At 39.1% G+C, this 19,545-nt stretch overlaps 5 protein-coding genes, 1 long non-coding RNA gene, 3 other non-coding genes and 1 pseudogene across 11 annotated transcripts; 5 read left to right on the forward strand and 5 right to left on the reverse strand.

Moving 5' to 3' along the window:
• Positions 1-459: 459 nt before the first annotated feature.
• On the reverse strand, positions 460-3,298 carry LOC123475571 (the record flags this gene model as incomplete). Its single annotated transcript, XM_045178443.1, is given in 7 exon segments — positions 460-997; positions 1,000-1,320; positions 1,382-1,978; positions 2,075-2,302; positions 2,379-2,410; positions 2,553-2,898; positions 2,962-3,298. Coding segments are annotated over 7 exon segments (2,376 nt in total), but the record flags the coding sequence as incomplete, so codon positions are not given.
• A 998-nt stretch (positions 3,299-4,296) lies between these two features.
• LOC123475431 lies at positions 4,297-4,908 on the reverse strand. Its single transcript, XR_006650469.1, has 2 exons — positions 4,594-4,908; positions 4,297-4,505 (listed from the first exon to the last, which is right to left on the reverse strand). It is a non-coding gene; the product is annotated as an uncharacterized LOC123475431 (long non-coding RNA).
• A 273-nt stretch (positions 4,909-5,181) lies between these two features.
• Positions 5,182-6,734, forward strand: LOC116929468 (prisilkin-39). 2 transcript variants are annotated; one of them, XM_045178055.1, is made up of 4 exons: positions 5,182-5,330; positions 5,459-5,609; positions 5,713-5,829; positions 5,884-6,734. In XM_045178055.1, exons 1-4 carry the CDS (start codon positions 5,295-5,297, stop codon positions 6,642-6,644), a joined length of 1,065 nt encoding a protein of 354 aa, XP_045033990.1. In that variant the 5' UTR covers positions 5,182-5,294; the 3' UTR covers positions 6,645-6,734. The 2 variants fall into 2 exon arrangements, with proteins under 2 accessions (XP_045033990.1, XP_045033991.1); XM_045178056.1 differs by having other exon boundaries at positions 5,938-6,734.
• A 1,010-nt stretch (positions 6,735-7,744) lies between these two features.
• Positions 7,745-7,828, forward strand: Trnah-gug. Its single transcript is given in 2 exon segments — positions 7,745-7,781; positions 7,794-7,828. It is a non-coding gene; the product is annotated as a tRNA-His (tRNA).
• Positions 7,829-9,332: 1,504 nt separating this feature from the next.
• On the reverse strand, positions 9,333-10,667 carry LOC116929465 (shematrin-like protein 1). The gene is made up of 3 exons (XM_045178057.1): positions 10,624-10,667; positions 10,347-10,497; positions 9,333-10,241 (listed from the first exon to the last, which is right to left on the reverse strand). Exons 1-3 carry the CDS (start codon positions 10,663-10,665, stop codon positions 9,421-9,423), a joined length of 1,014 nt encoding a protein of 337 aa, XP_045033992.1. The 5' UTR covers positions 10,666-10,667; the 3' UTR covers positions 9,333-9,420.
• Positions 10,668-11,710: 1,043 nt separating this feature from the next.
• Positions 11,711-13,195, forward strand: LOC116929461 (interleukin enhancer-binding factor 3). The gene is made up of 3 exons (XM_045178058.1): positions 11,711-11,839; positions 11,967-12,117; positions 12,212-13,195. Exons 1-3 carry the CDS (start codon positions 11,798-11,800, stop codon positions 13,105-13,107), a joined length of 1,089 nt encoding a protein of 362 aa, XP_045033993.1. The 5' UTR covers positions 11,711-11,797; the 3' UTR covers positions 13,108-13,195.
• A 1,504-nt stretch (positions 13,196-14,699) lies between these two features.
• Trnah-gug lies at positions 14,700-14,783 on the reverse strand. Its single transcript is given in 2 exon segments — positions 14,700-14,734; positions 14,747-14,783. It is a non-coding gene; the product is annotated as a tRNA-His (tRNA).
• A 1,869-nt stretch (positions 14,784-16,652) lies between these two features.
• Positions 16,653-17,626, forward strand: LOC116929493. 2 transcript variants are annotated; one of them, XM_032936774.2, is made up of 5 exons: positions 16,653-16,770; positions 16,879-17,041; positions 17,189-17,264; positions 17,342-17,412; positions 17,475-17,626. In XM_032936774.2, the coding sequence occupies exons 1-5, from the start codon at positions 16,664-16,666 to the stop codon at positions 17,535-17,537; spliced, it is 480 nt and encodes a 159-aa protein (XP_032792665.2). In that variant the 5' UTR covers positions 16,653-16,663; the 3' UTR covers positions 17,538-17,626. The 2 variants fall into 2 exon arrangements, with proteins under 2 accessions (XP_032792665.2, XP_045033483.1); XM_045177548.1 differs by having other exon boundaries at positions 16,658-16,770; positions 16,861-17,041.
• A 552-nt stretch (positions 17,627-18,178) lies between these two features.
• On the reverse strand, positions 18,179-18,284 carry LOC123475631. Its single transcript, XR_006651006.1, has one exon. It is a non-coding gene; the product is annotated as a U6 spliceosomal RNA (small nuclear RNA).
• Positions 18,285-18,839: 555 nt separating this feature from the next.
• LOC123475630 lies at positions 18,840-18,903 on the forward strand (annotated as a pseudogene).
• The last annotated feature ends 642 nt before the right edge of the window (positions 18,904-19,545 follow it).

A 19,545-nucleotide genomic window follows, 5' to 3' on the forward strand; every position in this document is an offset into this window, starting at 1 on the left:
AGCACAGACACGAATATTAAATGCTCATGTTAAATCAAAGGCCATATGTTCGAAATATCTGTGTTTTTAAAAATACGTATTTTGCCTGCTGCTTATACGGGGAAGAACTTAGTTGTTGCTTAAGGAAAGAAAGCAACTTTAACCTGGTAAGTTTTACAAGTTGTCTAGAGAGTAAGGTGTTATGCAAGGGGTTCGACACTCAAAAAATACCCACACGCATGTCCCTAAAAAAAATATAAAAACGCGCGAAACGGTTTTTTCCTCCCTCTTTTACCAGATTTTCTTATTGTTTTCTTGCCTCCAAAAATTTCCATAACCACTTTTTGTCTTCCAAATTCCCAGCTTCTTCCCCAAAAAGTGGAAAATAACTTTTTATTCTCCATTTTTACTTTTTTTCGCTTTTCCCCCTATTTTTCACTTTTCTAATTTTTTTGTTTTAAAATAAGAGACCAGCTGAAGTGTAGTGAGTCGGAATAGTTTATTTAGTCCCTTGATAATGTCATGTCCTTGAGAAAATTTGATAGTTGGTTAACTGTTGCATTGGTAAAAAACAATTGTTTTGAACCTTGGGCATCAAACGTAAATGTTGGAGAAGGACAACTACAAATATACGAAACACAAGGGTGAAAACCATGATGGACATGTACTTCGATTAATTTTCCCGAAAATATAGATTGATTTATATCTAGTTTATACCATATGCAGAGTACCCCAACCTCATGGTCTTTTTGATCAACTATCCATTCAAACATGGAAATAGATTTTTTAGTGCTGTTAAAGTATGCAAAAGAGAGAACTCGCCCCAAAAAAAAACCATTCCCTTCCAAATTCCGAAAAAGACACCAGTCTCCAATTTGTACAACTTTTCGAGTTGAAACAGAAGTTATTTTTAATTTTCTTCTTTCGGAAAAATTTGCCAACTGCATGACTCGTAAAGTGCGATCATTGCTTAATCGCCGAACTGAATTTTCACAAAACCACACGACCGCGCTTTTTTAACGACAATTTGCGATCCATTATTACAAATGATACTAGCAAAAGCGCTAGACTCAAGCTGGCGAGAAACCAAATGAGAAAAATCTCTTAGCTGGGCCATTCCAAGAGACTTCAGTACATCTATGTCATATTCATCACCCGCGTCAGGACATGGCTGGACGTTTTCCTCGACCGCTGTTTCTTCTGCACCGGAGTCATCCAACTCCAACAGCAAGTTGCTATCAATCAATGCTGCAGGGTGTTCCTTATCTTTTCGAGACACATTGATTCGTTGAACTAGTTCTTGATTGAACATAAATTTCTTTTTTCCTCTCATTTTCACACCTAAAAATCCAATCATATAAGAATATTACAAAATGTTTTATTGTCTCGAGAATTTTTTTACCTAATAATTGAAACTGATGGTCAACATCTACCATGGCCTTGCGAATTATACGTTCGATTTCCTCATCGGAGGGTAAATGAGAAGGAAGATTGAAAGAAATATTTTTGCCATCGTCTTGGCTCTGGTCTTCAAAAGCATGAGTAAACCTCGGGAAATAAACTCCATCGTTTTCTCCTTCTCCCAGAAGTTGGTTTGCGGCATCCGCTCTCTCGCTACGACTGAAAAAACCTTTTCCACTTAAATTTACTTGGGTCGATTCTGTTGAAGTCAACGACCGGACAAGTCGAAAAAAAGATTCGCAGCTCTGACTCCCAAAATGCCACGGCCGAAACAGATGAGGAGTTCCATTCTCTCTTAGTCTCCTTGATATGAGGACTAAGGAGTGGGCATTTATCTCAACACACATGTACGCGTTGAGGGTGATGAAATTAATATCTAGTTTGTATCCGTTTTCTTGAAGCCAATGTCGCCAATACCGTAAAGCGAGACAAGAATACCATATTCCATATATTCTGTCTAGTGGTGATAAGCTTTTATCCAAATAACTTGCTGTTATTAGTCTCATTAGCTTAAGATAGAAGCACGTTACTTCTGAACCTGATGAAATAATATACATACAACAAGATATATAGTTGACGTCAGACCATTCACAATTTTCTATTTTCTAACTATGATTTTATAAAAAAGTTATACCTGCTACTTTGTCGCACAGAATATCAGTGACACAAGGGTCACACAGTCTTCTTACAGCATCGTAATTCATTTTGTCGTGCAAATTTAGATCACCATTTTTTAAGTGGTGCTGCCCTTTGGTAACTTCTGTTAAGAGTTGTTCAAGGTCAGACACCGAAGCAATCCCTTTACCTATTGTGAGAAATGTAGCTCGGTCTCTTTTCAGTAACCGCGTTCGAAATTTTGCGCCTGTATGCGAACAATTGAAAATAAGCTCCGTCTGCATTATAAATACTAAGAAAATGTTCGGCGTTCGGAATTGTACCTATGTGAACTGTGTCTTGTACTGGCACTGCACTGTTTATTACATCGGCGGCGAAAAAAATCCCATTGTCGTTTCAGTAGCCAACCCGTTTCGTCAGCTATTTGTTGTGCTGCATAAAGAGAAAATACTTGCCATCACATTATTTTACTTTTCTTAAAATAACTACTTATATACCGTACCGCTTCTGCCTTTTTTTTGTCGTGAGAGACGGGGGGAAGCGCACCTAAATTCAAAACTTGGCGCATCATTTTCATTTCTCTACTGTCTCCGTCTGCGGAATATGTAAGCATTCGGATTCCCAACTTGTTTAGTTCGGCTTCAATATAATTAGCCCTGTGCTTAACATCGTCTGCCGTAAATCTGTTGTTTGAACAGAAAGAAGCAATCCGGATAGCCGGGATTTGCTCATCCATGGTTTGCGCCATAACAGTGATAACCACAGCTGCACGTTCATATTTTTCGAATAAATTAACAATATCCTCGGCGGTCCTGACAGAAGAAGCTAGCGAATCGGGAAATCCTGCGAATATTTAGTTTTAATGAAAACATTCATAATACATAGAAAAGAACAGAAAATTAATACCATTGCATCGCAGCGGAAGACTAAATCCAATGACTCTGTTTGTCCTTTTATCGTATTCTCTCTGTCCGACGATGGCTGTTCCGTCTTCCGCAATGGAAACGACTGGTGGCAGTCTATGTTTATCCAAAATTTCTTTAAGTAACGCAACATTTACTTCTCCTTCGGGTACTGATTTGTGAAACGAGGATAATTTTCTCTCAATAGTTCTGCAACTAGGAAATATTCCTTCAAAATTAGCACTTAACACTTCATAAAATTTACGACCACCCTGAATATAACTGTACATGGCAAAATGTAATAGTCCAATATCCTTGTCGTAACGATATCCACCAGGTTTTTTTTAATTTGAACGCTAGCTTGAATGTTCAAGCGTTGAAGCAATGTTCTTCTTGAGCTTGAGTCTTTTGATTGCGTTTTCTGGACAGAGTACGACTCACTACTGCTGTCCGTTACTGAAAACCTGGCTCTCATTAGAAGGCAAGTTAGAAGGTTCCGACCCGACAGTTTCTGATGAAGATGCTCCGGAGCAAAGTCTATTAGGTTGTGATTGTGAAATTTGGGCTTGATTACTTTGACCACTGGTTCCTGGGGTTGCCCCATGACTTGTAGCATCATGACCGTGCTTCCTTTTGTGGAAATTATTGATGTGATTCACATAAGCAGAAAATTTCCAGCCGACATGTTTGTCACCATTTACGTTAAACGGCGCTATTTTACACGTAGAACAAGTAATTTTAGGCTGTTCGCTTTCATGATTGTCAATCGTCCATTTAATAGACGGTAAATCCCACGTATCACGAAGTTTGCTTTTTGAAATCCAATTGAATAAGTATTCCTGTAACGATTTTCCCTTTCGTCTTATCACGCGTGTAGTATTTTGTGTTTCTTCAAGTGTTCCTTCTAACGTAACGTTTGTCATATCACTTTGGCCTTCTGAAACATTTGCAGCACGACTTACGACTCGCATCACAGAATCTATGGGAAGAACATTAGTAGGGCTAACTTCTTGTAATCCTCCATTCACAGGCATATCAGCCAAGCCATCAGCACTGTTATTTTTTTTCTCCCTGACTCTGATGAACTGAAGGTAGACACTCTCTTTCTTTTGCGTCCTGATGACGGTAAAATGTCATAGGAAAAGTTTTCTTGACTTCGCGCTGTTATTTTTTGAGCAGTGTCAACAACATCAGCAATTAAAGCTTTTTCTCCTGGCATAAAACTAAACTTCGAAGGAATTTTTGCAAACATTTCTCCAAAAATGCTGACTTTCTCAGCTTCGGGTAAGTCAGCAACGTAATCTACATCAGCAAGGATTGTTCTTACAAAATGTTCTAATTCAGCACAATCGGGATTTATTCGAGCCAAAGTACGAAAAGAACTATAACCGAGCTTTAATAATATGCACTTGATTTTTGGGGTAACATTTATGTCAAATTCTGTATGCAGAATAGAAAAAACACAGTTTTCCCCCATTTTCGTCACTCTTGGCACTAGATCGCAGATACAGGTGTTCAGAACCGCACGACAAAGTAGTCTACATTCAACTGAAACAAACCAAATATGCGAAAATTCTACTTTTTTCCGAAAAGATTCATTTTTTTCACTTTTTTCAATTTTTTTTCACTTTTTTACCTCTTACTTCTCAAAGTGACGAAAAATAAATTTTTAGTCGCCACTTCCCCTTTTTTTCTCATTTGGACTATATCATATTGGGGCGTTTCAAGCATCTTTTTCTTCTCTTTTATTTGTAGAACTGATTCCCGCGCATCAAATTTTTTCATTTTCTAGTCCTTTTTTGAGTGTCGAACCCCTTGGTGTTATGTTCGAATAATTGTAATGCCCAGTAGGATATGTCTGAGAATAGACCTATATATACAAAGGTAAAAGAAATTTTAAAACAAAAATCCTTCCTCTGAAAACATAGAGAATGTGTCCAAATTCACAGCAGTTAAGACGTGATAGATGAAGCAGTTGCCCTTATAAATCCTTTGACGATAAAAGCCAGAATGCCACAAGTTATATCATCAAAGAATCGATGGCCCCGTGGTTGAATTAGCATTTAATATAATTAAACTCGTTGGAAATAAGATTCGGCTTCCCTATAAAGATGAAAGACTGACAAAAAAAATGTGTTGAAATGAAATCTGGTTGAGTAGAAACATCATCAGATCCATCGCTCAGCTTTGCCGTAGGGTCTGCTTCCCATTTTATGTTGTATCATGTACAAGGACGATTAGGAGTCCATCCACGTGACGCAATTTGAACACCCTACCTCCCGGACACATGGTATAAAAGGTGACGAATACCTTTAAACGAGTACCCATTAACACATCATGGCTCGACGTATCTACTTCCAGTGTCTTATTTCGGTAAGTGTATGTCCCCACCCAAGCGGACTCTTTAAAATGAACATTCCAGTTTGTTTTCTATGTGCTTTTCAAAGTCTGCAGTGATAAAATATTATTATGTTGAAATGTTTAATGCAATTGTATTTTAGGTGGCAATGGTGCTGTTTTTGGTCGCATTCAGCCAAACAAATGGAGCGAGTGTGGCTGTAGATTCGAAGGAGCTTAACTCTGAAACAGGCAGTGATTCGATGTCAAACAATGGCGGACTCGTCGAAGAGAAACTGGATCCTCGCAGCAGTGGTTTGCAAACATTTAATGCTTCTGCCCTACCTGTTTCATTCTTATGTCACTGCATTGCGAATGGACTGCCTTATGTTTCAACCTTATTTCGCATTTGATAAAGGTGGCAATGAATATTCCGGCAGAAGTTACGGAGGATACAATTCTGGCTATGGTGTAACTTCAAAACCCAGTTCAAACTACGGATCTGCTTATTCCGGTTCTGCCTATTCCGGATCAGGTAACTACGATAGTGGCTCTTCATACGGCATGCCGATTAATATCTATGGAGCAGGAACGAACGGAATTTATAATACGGGACCTTCTTACCCATCTGCTTATGCTGCAGCCAATCAGGGTACTTACGGCACGGCATATGGATCCGCAAGATATGGTGTCGGATCTTCCTACACAGGACCGTCTTACGGCGTCACTCCTTCTTACGGCGTCACTCCTTCTTACGGCGTCACTCCTTCTTACGGCGTCACTCCTTCTTACGGCGTCACTCCTTCTTACGGCGTCACTCCTTCTTACGGCGTCACTCCTTCTTACGGCGTCACTCCTTCTTACGGCGTCACTCCTTCTTACGGCGTCACTCCTTCTTACGGATACGGATCTGGATTCTCCTACAACGTTCCCACTTATGGTGTACAACCATCATATGGCAACAACGTAGGATCCTCATTCGGCAACTATGGCGTCTTTCCTCATTCCACCTATGGTAACAACATGAACCTGCCCGGCTCTTCCTACGGAAACGGCTACAGTGGATCGAATTACGGATCTGGAAGCTACGGTATGAACACTGCATCATACGGTGGAATTGGTTATGGCGCTACATCGTCCCCCTACTCGTCATACGCCAGTCAAATGGGTTCATCTTCGCCGTATGGTGGAAACTTCGGTGGCTCGTCTTACGCGAACTACGGCGGCAACACCTACGGAGGAATGATGAGTGGAACTTACGGCATGGGTCAGGCACTCAATTCTTATTCGTCCATGAATGGCGCATACAATCGGAATCCTTTTGGCTATGGCAACAATGTAGTCTACTAAATTCATCATGGCTTCGGTTCATGTTAAATAGTACGATTTGTTAACGCAAATGAATAGTCTACAGTCTAAAAATACATTGTTCACTAAAAATTGCATTTTCAATCCTGTTTTACTTTTGAACGTCTGCTTCCAACCTCTTTCGTTGTTTTTTTCTTTTCCGGCTCGGCTCTGTCTGGGATGGTGTATTGCACATTGAACCATTCATTTCAAAGCTGATATATATATTGTATTTTATGTTAAAGGCTATAGGCTACATAGGGGGTGAAGATGTTTTCGTGGATGAGTGCTTATCTGGTCGCTTACGAAACTTTATCCAAAGCTCACGTGAAAACAACCATCGATCCTTAAAACTAATTCCATTCGTACACAAATCACACTCATATTTCGGTATACTTGATACAACTTATCTTATGATTGGGTTATTCGCACAGCTGTTGTGAAATAAACACAGCTGATCATACAGATCCTAAGATGGACACTAAAGCAGCTAAACCAATAGAACTTATCTTGATCGTGTGGCGTTGAAGTCCAGAGTGGAATGAAGACAAAAATATTGGAGTTGCAACCATTTGTTTCACGCTTAAAACAATTGGCTCTTGACGGCCGTCACGCCTCATAGTGTTCAGAGGAGATACTTTAGAAAATAGATTTAATTACGACAATATAGTTTAAGGCAGGAGAAGCTACCGAGTGCTACCGAGAAGCTACCGAGTTAAACGTACGAGTATAGCGAGTATAGCAAATTCTGCTTTCTGCGAGGTAACTTCAGAGAAATCAAACGCATGCTGAGATTACATACAGGCGGTAAACAAATATTTTAAGCAAAAGGGTATGTCTGAGACATTGACTGAACTTAGCCTTTTGGGCAATGACTATCAAAAATTCAATACTGGTTCCCCATAATCCAGCAAACAGTACAAAATGAATTTTGCTTTCCGTCGTGTCACACGTTCATTTGTTTGAATTGGTACTCAACGATAAGCCGTTTGCTTCTCAGCTGGTTTGATCTGCCCAGTTTTCTTCGTCTTGTCTTTTTCAAGTCTTGTAGTTTTCAAGTCGTCACTAGTACCTGTTATAGTACTTGATTTATAATTAATATAGCCGTGATCGTCTAGTGGTTAGGACCCTACGTTGTGGAACTGCGTAGATCCGTAGTAACCCAGGTTCGAATCCTGGTCACGGCACTACCAGTTTTATTATAGAATGAAACCATTTTTTTTTAAGTCCCAAGAAAATATCGAATGGTCTTTGAATCAAATATGTCTTGCAAAAGAACGTATTTTTGTTTCAAGCCAGGTCGATCAGAAGACCCATAGTTATAGACTTGAACCTTTACACTGACACATAATAAGCGGGAACAAAAAATAATTTTAACCTGTAGGCGTTTAAATGCTTAGGAGAATAGAAAAATGTTAACCAAATCTGTTTAGAATCATTTGAAGTGCTAGTCTTTTTAGAGAACTATTAACATTAATATGCTTTAGTTAACTTTTAGTTTAGTTGCATATATTTCAGCTGGCAAATTGGCGCATTGCTGTAACCCTGCGTCAGGGGAGCTGAGTTTAGGAACGGTTTATGACCATCGCTGCGTCCTGTCCGGTAAGGCCGAGTCCTGCACGTCCGGCTCACAGTAAGCAACATCAAGGCATGTTTCGTTAGCCATTGGCATACCGACAGTTGTATGACCGAAACCAAAATGGCAACGACGGAGGTAGCATCCGTCAGGCATCGCAAAAGGTCTATAGGATCGAACCTGAATTTTAAATTCTAAAATTGCGCTCGGTTTCATTTCTACGGAGTCTTATATAGTCATGTTCTCAATAAAGAGATATGCCATTTACTATTGTAATAGCCAAATTTATATAGGGTGTTACTTGTCCTAGCTGAACTACATCTTTATTCACGGAGGTTAACAGTTCAATTGTCCTTTCGTTCCAGATCCCCTACACTTCTATCATCTCCTTTTGCTTGTTTAATGTTCCCGCTAATGAAAGTGTTGCCTCAATAACGATGTGTTTATTTTCATTGAAGTCGGTACGGCTATTTTACGATTTGTTCATGGTTTGATACAAAGCCTATCGAGATCCGTGGACAAGATTGCAGAAAAATATGTGAAGCTGCAAATCACTATGATTTGTATTATAATTATGTATATGACACAGTACAGGCACCTGCACAGAATCGAACTGAGAAACTGTTGTGTGTGAGAAAACTGTGATAACCACTACGCTACATATGCTAAAGAACGTTTCACGAACAGTTACCATTTTAATAAATTATTACATCAGTTGGAATCCTGGGTTGTCTACCCAAGTTGTGCTGTGTATACCACCTAAATAGAAATATTCTTGTTGATAAAACAAATCATTAGAAACTATTCAACAACGCATTTCAACATGACAATTTCAGTTCGATAAACAGAAGAGAAAATAAATGCGGGCATCATTTTGGAACTACACACAAAAATCCGCCTAAGGTGGAAAAGATCTTTTAAATCGTAGCTTTTTATCCAGTATTGAAACAAATTTAGGCTCAAGTTTTACTTCTATAGCATTTCCACGTCGATTTTAATCTCTGACGTAACAGTGCCGTAACTGTCGAAAGAGTCGCTTTGTTGAAACAGACATTTTTGATTGCATTGATTTGAAAATACTATGCAGAGGCCCAAACGTTAAGAAAAAACGAGCATTTTTTTTAAAGAAGTTTATTTGTCGAATTGAGCCAAAACTTTCTAAACAATCTAACCAATTAACGATTAAAGACTCCAAACATCAATTTAGTAAACTACATTACTGCCATAACCAAGTGGATTCCGATTGTATGCGCCATTCATGGACGAAAAAGAATTGACTCCCTGACCCGTACCGTAAGCTCCATTCATCATTCCTCCGTAAGTGTTGCCGCCGTAGTTTGCGTAAGAAGAGCCACCAAAGTTTCCACCATACGGCGAAGATGAACCCATTTGACCGGCGTATGACGAGTAAGGGGAAGATGTAACACCATAACCAATTCCACCGTATGATCCAGTGTTCATACCGTAACTTCCGGATCCGTAATTCGATCCACTGTAGCCGTTTCCGTAGGAAGAGCCGGGCAGGTTCATGTTGTTACCATAGGCGGAATGAGGAAAGACACCATAGTTGCCGTATGAGGATCCTACGTTGTTGCCATATGATGGTTGTACACCATAGGCTGGAACGTTGAAGGAGGAGCCTGATCCGTATCCGTAAGAAGGAGTGACACCGTAAGAAGGAGTGACACCGTAAGAAGGAGTGACACCGTAAGAAGAGCTGCCATAAGACGGTCCCGTGTAGGAGGATCCAACACCATAACTTCCAGCTCCATAAGCCGTGCCGTAAGGAACTTGATTTGCTGTACCATAAGCAGATTCGTAAGAAATTCCTGTACTGTAAATTCCGTTCGTTCCTGTTCCATGGCTAATAATCGGCATGGCGTATGAAAAACCGCTGCCATAGTTTCCTGATCCGGAATAGGCAGAACCGGAATAAGAAGATCCGTAGTTTGAACTGGGTTTTGAAGTAACGCCATAGCCAGAATTGTATCCTCCGTAACTCCTGCCGGAATATTCATTACCACCTTTAAGAAAGGCAGAGTCAAATCGATACATAAGGTATAGTCAGTTCAAAATGTAGTGATTTGAGTATGAAACATGTAGGACAAGAGCACAAAATGTTAGCGAACCACTGATGTGGGGATCTTGTTTCTCTTCAGCGGGTCCGCCATTGTTTGAAATCGAATCACTGCCTGTTTCAGAATTCGGCTCCTTCGAATCCGCAGCCACACTCGCTCCATTCGTTATGCTGAATGCGATCAAAGATAACACCATTGCCACCTGGAACTTAACATATGGTAACGTTTAGTTTCTAGAATACTTCTGAATCGCCGTAAGCTCTTACTCAAAGATAGAATTGCAATTGGCATTTTATTTTTCAACGAATACAATTAAATAATTATTTACCGAAACGAGACGATGAAGGATGTTCTTGATTAGACGAGTCATTGCGAACGAATGGATGCTCATTCAAAGAAAGCCACTGGCTTTTATACGATTTGGATAGTAGGTAGGGTACGAAAGGTTCCCCATTCCCCTAGTTCGATCGCAAATGATGAAGGAAAGAAAAAGAAAATGCCTAGAAAGCCTAAGGTTATAGAGCGAACTTCTAACGCTGAAGTCCAATCATTTAGAAAAATTCCATGTAAACAAATACATTTAGCGACAAGTTAGTATGGGCGCGTTAATAGATGGAGCAGGGCAAGATATCGTAGCCTTGTAGAAGGTAGCAGCAGAATGGCTGATGGAGTAGTATGGAGCTGCACTGGTGTAGTATTACGGAGATGCAATAGAGTGTAGCAAGCGTTGGCAGCAGTGGTGTAGTTTAGTTCGGTCTCTCATATTGGTATTCAGAAGCTTAGGTGTAATAAGTTGAAGATGCATACGTAGCGTTGTTGTAAACAGATTCAAAATTGCACAACGTATCAGCTGTGGGATAATAACTAGCTGGAGAAAAGTACTATCTCATTATGTTGAAGCCTTGCGCATTGTGAACAACTTCGATATCAAAGAAATTCATCGACTTGGCCCATGTACTATAGTCGCAATTGTTTACGTAATTGGCTGCGGCGTAATGGCTGATTTAACTGATTGAGTTCATCTCTGCGCTTCTGTTTTACACCTGCTCCGAGGGACAAGATTCTCATGCATTCCGTCGATATAGCCAGCATGTGGCTATATTTGACTGGTGGTTTTCGGCATTCTCACCCTACCTTCTATCCTCCTTGAGGCACGTCAGAAATTTGCATTTCATTTTGGCTATTAAACGGAAATATAAAAACAGAATTCGTAGCACTAGTAGTCAAAGTTCTGTTTGCGCATTACGATTTAATTTAACTAGCCTAGATAGCCTACTCTGAAAATTGTTGGACAAGAGTATCGAAATCAAACCTTTTTTTTTTTTTATTAGGTTTTGCGTTTTCTTACAATTTATCATTTTTTGCTGCTGTCTGTTGCCGTGTATTAGGACGATTAGGAGTTGACCCACGTGACGCAATTGAGCACCCTACCTCTTGAATTCGATGTCACTCGATGTATAAAAGGCGATGAATACCTTCAGTTGAGTATCCATTCACACACCATGGCTCGACACATCCAGAACAAGCTCCAGAAATTTTTTTCGGTAAATACTATAATTATAAACGAATTTTTTAGTTTTGAAGTTTCTGTTTTCAATTGCGTTTCTTTCGAAGCCTTGACCGGCAGATATTATAATGTGGTCATTTAAACTGTCATTTTTTCCCTTTTAGATGGCGATGGTGTTATTTTTGGTCGATTTCAGCAAAACGAATGGGGCGAGTGTAGCTGTGGATTCGAAGGAGTCGAACTCAGAGACAGGCAGTAATTCGATTTCTGACAACGGTGGAATCGTCGAAGGGAAACTGGATCCTCGCATCAGTGGTTCGATAAAATTTCCTGCTTCTGTATTATTGTTTCCTTCTGGTGTCACTGAATCGCGGGCCGACGTATCAATTTCATTTGACGTTTCTTAAAGATGGCATTCAATATTCCGGCAAGAGTTATGGAGGATACAATACTGGCTATGCTGTTCCATCAAAACCCAGTTCAAATTACGGATCTGCCTATTCCGCATCTGCTTATTCTGGAACAGGAAACTACGGCAGCGACTCATCTTACGCCATGCCGGCTAGTAATTACGGAGCCGGGACGAACGGAGCTTACAATACGGGAACTTCTTACGGATCTGCCTATAATGCAGCTAACCAGGGACTCTACGCTACATCTTATGGATCTGGAAGTTATGGTGCAGGATCTTCTTACACAGGCCCATCTTACGGCGTTACACCTTCTTACGGCGTTACACCTTCTTACGGCGTTACACCTTCTTACGGCGTTACACCTTCTTACGGCGTTACACCTTCTTACGGCGTCCCTTCTTCTTACGGCGTCCCTTCTTCTTACGGAAACAGCCATGCCTATGGATACGGATCAGGCTCCTCCTACAACGTTCCAGACTATGGTGCACCTTCAGCATATGGCAACAACGCAGGATCCTCATACGGCAACTATGGCGTCTTTCCTCATTCCACCTATGGCAACAACATGAACCTGCCCGGCTCTTCCTACGGAAACGGCTACAGTGGATCGAATTACGGATCCGGAAGTTACGGTATGAACACTGGATCATACGGTGGAATTGGTTATGGTGTTACATCTTCCCCTTACTCGTCATACGCCGGTCAAATGGGTTCATCTTCGCCGTATGGTGGAAACTTTGGTGGCTCTTCTTACGCAAACTACGGCGGCAACACTTACGGAGGAATGATGAATGGAGCTTACGGTACGGGTCAGGGAGTCAATTCTTTTTCGTCCATGAATGGCGCATACAATCGGAATCCACTTGGTTATGGCAGTAATGTAGTTTACTAAATTGATGTTTGGAGTCTTTAATCGTTAATTGGTTAGATTGTTTAGAAAGTTTTGGCTCAATTCGACAAATAAACTTCTTTAAAAAAAATGCTCGTTTTTTCTTAACGTTTGGGCCTCTGCATAGTATTTTCAAATCAATGCAATCAAAAATGTCTGTTTCAACAAAGCGACTCTTTCGACAGTTACGGCACTGTTACGTCAGAGATTAAAATCGACGTGGAAATGCTATAGAAGTAAAACTTGAGCCTAAATTTGTTTCAATACTGGATAAAAAGCTACGATTTAAAAGATCTTTTCCACCTTAGGCGGATTTTTGTGTGTAGTTCCAAAATGATGCCCGCATTTATTTTCTCTTCTGTTTATCGAACTGAAATTGTCATGTTGAAATGCGTTGTTGAATAGTTTCTAATGATTTGTTTTATCAACAAGAATATTTCTATTTAGGTGGTATACACAGCACAACTTGGGTAGACAACCCAGGATTCCAACTGATGTAATAATTTATTAAAATGGTAACTGTTCGTGAAACGTTCTTTAGCATATGTAGCGTAGTGGTTATCACAGTTTTCTCACACACAACAGTTTCTCAGTTCGATTCTGTGCAGGTGCCTGTACTGTGTCATATACATAATTATAATACAAATCATAGTGATTTGCAGCTTCACATATTTTTCTGCAATCTTGTCCACGGATCTCGATAGGCTTTGTATCAAACCATGAACAAATCGTAAAATAGCCGTACCGACTTCAATGAAAATAAACACATCGTTATTGAGGCAACACTTTCATTAGCGGGAACATTAAACAAGCAAAAGGAGATGATAGAAGTGTAGGGGATCTGGAACGAAAGGACAATTGAACTGTTAACCTCCGTGAATAAAGATGTAGTTCAGCTAGGACAAGTAACACCCTATATAAATTTGGCTATTACAATAGTAAATGGCATATCTCTTTATTGAGAACATGACTATATAAGACTCCGTAGAAATGAAACCGAGCGCAATTTTAGAATTTAAAATTCAGGTTCGATCCTATAGACCTTTTGCGATGCCTGACGGATGCTACCTCCGTCGTTGCCATTTTGGTTTCGGTCATACAACTGTCGGTATGCCAATGGCTAACGAAACATGCCTTGATGTTGCTTACTGTGAGCCGGACGTGCAGGACTCGGCCTTACCGGACAGGACGCAGCGATGGTCATAAACCGTTCCTAAACTCAGCTCCCCTGACGCAGGGTTACAGCAATGCGCCAATTTGCCAGCTGAAATATATGCAACTAAACTAAAAGTTAACTAAAGCATATTAATGTTAATAGTTCTCTAAAAAGACTAGCACTTCAAATGATTCTAAACAGATTTGGTTAACATTTTTCTATTCTCCTAAGCATTTAAACGCCTACAGGTTAAAATTATTTTTTGTTCCCGCTTATTATGTGTCAGTGTAAAGGTTCAAGTCTATAACTATGGGTCTTCTGATCGACCTGGCTTGAAACAAAAATACGTTCTTTTGCAAGACATATTTGATTCAAAGACCATTCGATATTTTCTTGGGACTTAAAAAAAAATGGTTTCATTCTATAATAAAACTGGTAGTGCCGTGACCAGGATTCGAACCTGGGTTACTACGGATCTACGCAGTTCCACAACGTAGGGTCCTAACCACTAGACGATCACGGCTATATTAATTATAAATCAAGTACTAGAACAGGTACTAGTGACGACTTGAAAACTACAAGACTTGAAAAAGACAAGACGAAGAAAACTGGGCAGATCAAACCAGCTGAGAAGCAAACGGCTTATCGTTGAGTACCAATTCAAACAAATGAACGTGTGACACGACGGAAAGCAAAATTCATTTTGTACTGTTTGCTGGATTATGGGGAACCAGCATTGAATTTTTGATAGTCATTGCCCAAAAGGCTAAGTTCAGTCAATGTCTCAGACATACCCTTTTACTTAAAATATTTGTTTACCGCCTGTATGTAATCTCAGCATGCGTTTGATTTCTCTGAAGTTACCTCGCAGAAAGCAGAATTTGCTATACTCGCTATACTCGTACGTTTAACACTCGGTAGCTTCTCCTGCCTTAAACTATATTGTCGTAATTAAATCTATTTTCTAAAGTATCTCCTCTGAACACTATGAGGCTTGACGGCCGTCAAGAGCCAATTGTTTTAAGCGTGAAACAAATGGTTGCAACTCCAATATTTTTGTCTTCATTCCGTTCTGGACTTCAACGCCACACGATCAAGATAAGTTCTATTGGTTTAGCTGCTTTAGTGTCCATCTTAGGATCTGTATGAACAACTGTGTTGAATTCACAATAGCTGTGCCAGTAACCTAATCATAAGATAAGTTGTATCAAGTATACCGAAATATGAGTGTGATTTGTTTATAGAGGTTTACGAATTGAATTAGTTTTAAAGATCGATGGTTGTTTTCACGTGATCTTTGAATAAGGTTTCGTAAGCAACCAGATAAGCACTTATCCTCGAAAACATCTTCACCTCCTATATGTAGCCTATATAGCCTTTAACATAAAATACAAAATATGTATTAGCTTTGAAATGAATGGTTCAAAGTGAAATACACCATCCCAGACAGAGCAGAGCCGGAAAATATATATTCGGTCACTAGACCGGTATTCGTCACCTTTTATACCATGTGTCCGGGAGGTAGGGTGTTCAAATTGCGTCACGTGGATGGACTCCTAATCGTCCTCGTACATGATACAACATAAAATGGGAAGCAGACCCTACGGCAAAGCTGAGCGATGGATCTGATGATGTTTCTACTCAACCAGATTTCATTTCAACACATTTTTTTTGTCAGTCTTTCATCTCTATAGGGAAGCCGAATCTTATTTCCAACGAGTATATTAAATGCTAATTCAATCACGGGCCATCGATTCTTTGATGATATAATCTGTGGCATTCTGGCTTTTATCGTCAAATGATTTATAAGGGCAACTGCTTCATCTATCACGTCTTAACTGCTGTGAATTTGGACACATTCCCTATCTTTTCAGAGGAAGGATTTTTGTTTTGAAATTTCTTTTACCTTTGTATAGGTCTATTCTCAGACATATCCTACTGGGCATTACAATTATTCTAACATAACACATAGCTCTCTAGACAACTTGTAAAACTTACCAGGTTAAAGTTACTTTCTTTTCTTATGCAACAATTAAGTTCTTCCCCGTATAAGCAGCAGGCAAAATACGTATTTAAAAAAAACAGATATTGCGAACATATGGCCTTTGATTTAACATGAGCATTTAATATTCGTGTCTGTGCTGTACTACGGATTTATGCATTATGTTCGGTTGTGCCAATACTCATTTCGAACTCAAACAGTCCATGCTCGTAGGTAAATAGGGTAGATAATTTGACGTGTCTGTTTCCGCTATCTCTCTTTGAAGGCCATTTAATGTTTACTATCTGGACCTTAACACTCGGAAAATCTGCGTTGAGATAGCCTGTTTAAACAAAAATTAATTGGTTCATTTCTTATTTCCTAGATTTCCATGGCCCATATGGCGAATTATCGTCGATGTGATGGGATATAAAAGCGCGTCGGTAACGCAAGCTAAATCATCAGCTACATCTCGTCGCTTCTCCTGTTCTCGTCAGATTTTCAGAATGCGTTCGCAATCACCTTGTGGGTAAGCCATCTAATTCTTTCTTTGCCTCGAAATGTTTGAATTCTTTTTGAAAAATTGCCTTTGAAACGAGAGATATTGAAGCTATTACAGTGTAACTATTCCAATCAGATTTTTAGTCTTGGTCGTTCTCGGATGCGTGCTACCAACAATCTTTGCCACTCCCTCGAATCCTGCTGTCGGCCTTGAAGAAAATGGATTGGCCGTTAATAATGATAGAGACGATATGACTGATACTGACGAAAGCGTGGCCACCGTATTGATGTTGCTTCGGGTAGGTTGAAAATATTTTCATTTATCTTGCAATTGTTTGCTTGAATCACTTGAATTCCATTCAAGGTTGAAAAATGTTTAAAGCCTTATTACGTTCATGCTATCTCTAATATACGATTGATATTCATAATTTCTTGAATTTGGACAGCGATATGGATGCCCAATTGCCAGGGGAGCAGCACGAATGTGTCGTTTAATACGCAACGGAGACATCGATGATCAAGGTAAAATTTTACGTATAGCTTTGCCAGTTGACACCATCCTTATTTTCCCTTTTTTTTCTAATTATCTTTTATAAAAGTATTGCTGGAAAGATCTGATGACGAAGAATTGGATGAAATTGACATGAATAAAGTCCGTGAGATAGTTAGGGTAAGGCAAACGAAAATATGTTTCCATTCAGAAACTATTATCTGTATGGCATTAAATTTCAGAAATACGGATGTCCAGTGATGAAAGCCTTCGCTTTTGCATGCAAGCTGATCCCCGGTAAATAACTGATTGGGTTTTCTGCATGGCTAGCTACTCTATTAATTTGTGGTAGTCTGTGTTGTGATTGACGGCAATAAAAAAAGAAATCAACATATCAATATTGTGTTATACATTGCCGGAAAATTTTTTTGGACACAACAGTCATCACTGACTTTTAGTTCAATGTCTCCTTTTGCACAGCGAAGCGGGTTAACCTAAATATTTAAGAAATGTGTGGACGACTCTTATTAATTTTCAGCATCTTTCTTCGGTAAAATGATGTCTAGGTTTTGTTGACTTTAGACAGAGTACACACATGACAAGTATTAAGTTTGCTGAATGTATTTATTTAGTTACTCACTACTACTAGGATTGATTTCTGTTATTTTATTCGACTTTAGTTGACTTTTCTTTGAGAAAGAAAGAACACGAGTGAAAGAGAAAGATGAAGGTCGAAACTCGTAAATAAACAGGGACCAATGGAATATCAACGTTGTTGAGATACCAGATACGAGAAGGATGAACAGACGCACGGATTAAACAAAACATCAGTTCCGAGTTCACATAAATTCAACATGTTCTTGTTCCCAAACCTCCGTAACGTGCAACATTTAATGGTAATATCAAAATTGATAAACGGGTGTGAAAATCGGTTGCTAAAGTGATAAAAAATGTGGAACGCTTCACGATTTTGCGTGTCATCCTTGCGCAGGGGCCATGCTAATCTTCTCTGTATCGTTCCAATTTTAGTATATGTATTCCGTATGGAATACATGCTTAAGTGTGCTACTCTCAGAATTTATACCTACCTTAGCTACTCAAAACATGGATGATGTTTTTGAAGCCACGAATATGCTTACCTTCAGCTTACGAAAGCAATTTACTTTTTGATATGAAACAGAAACAAAGAAAGTGGTAAAAGAATTAAAGTTCATTATTTGATTTTTCTTTAATTTAAGCTTGTTGTTAGATAATATTCAAATTTTTTTCAAAAGCATACGTTCACCAAACGCTCCTCCTTCTTGTGACACCCATTTTGTGTCTCTCCTAGGATGGCTCGGCCCATTTTCAGAATGTGGGAGGAGCATAATAACGATAAATTCACATAAGTTAACAACAGCAGGTCTTATAAAGCTATGAAACCTTAACTTTGAAAATATAAAAAATGAACTTTAAAGCTTTTTGTTACATCTTTCATCTAAACATATGCGGAGTGTCTCAACTTCTAACTGAGACTTTAAGCGTGGCCTTGTTAGTGTTGCAGAATACAATCGAAAGTGAAAACCCTTGTTGGAGGTATAAATTCTCTGACTGCCAGTATGATGATTGTATTCCATACGGAATACATATACTAAAATTGGAACGATACAGAGAAGATTAGCATGGTCCCTGTTGCATTGTTGTATTGTAGCATGTTGTCGTTGCATTCGTGGCGATAACCTGCAGACTTGCCTTCGCCACCAATTTTTTTTATCGTGATCGGCAATCGTGATCATGATCATTAAAGATGATGCAAATCCATCGAAACTTCAAACTAACAACCAAAATTCATCGTTTACGCTTTATCACTTAATTGTTGGAAAAGAAGAAAAAGGTTCGCTAAGTGTTTGAATGACATGCTAGTATTCTCCAGAACTATCATCATGGATGGGATTGTATAGTACAGCTATTGAACCGATCTATCATAACATCAGCTGATAGCTTCTACCTCACTTTCCAGTCTTTTCAGTACAGTCTCTATTCAGAATTACCAGTGTTGTCAAAATCAAAGGAAAAAAAGATTTAAATCTAAATCAAATCATTTCGCCAAAATAGCTACAATCTAAATCTTAGATCAAATCAAATCTTTTTCTAGAATTGATTTAAATCGCAATTTAAATCATAAATCAAAATCATGAAAAAAATGATTTATATCGCGATTTAAATCGATTTCGAAATCAAAATCAAATCACTTCAACATTTTTTGCTTGAATATAACCATATGTTTGTCAGCAAAGCAATGGGAAATCTCTTCGTCATTTTCATCCACAAACT

The sequence above is a fragment of the Daphnia magna genome, linkage group LG8 (assembly GCF_020631705.1).
Source record: "Daphnia magna isolate NIES linkage group LG8, ASM2063170v1.1, whole genome shotgun sequence".
Lineage (NCBI taxonomy): Eukaryota > Metazoa > Arthropoda > Branchiopoda > Diplostraca > Daphniidae > Daphnia > Daphnia magna.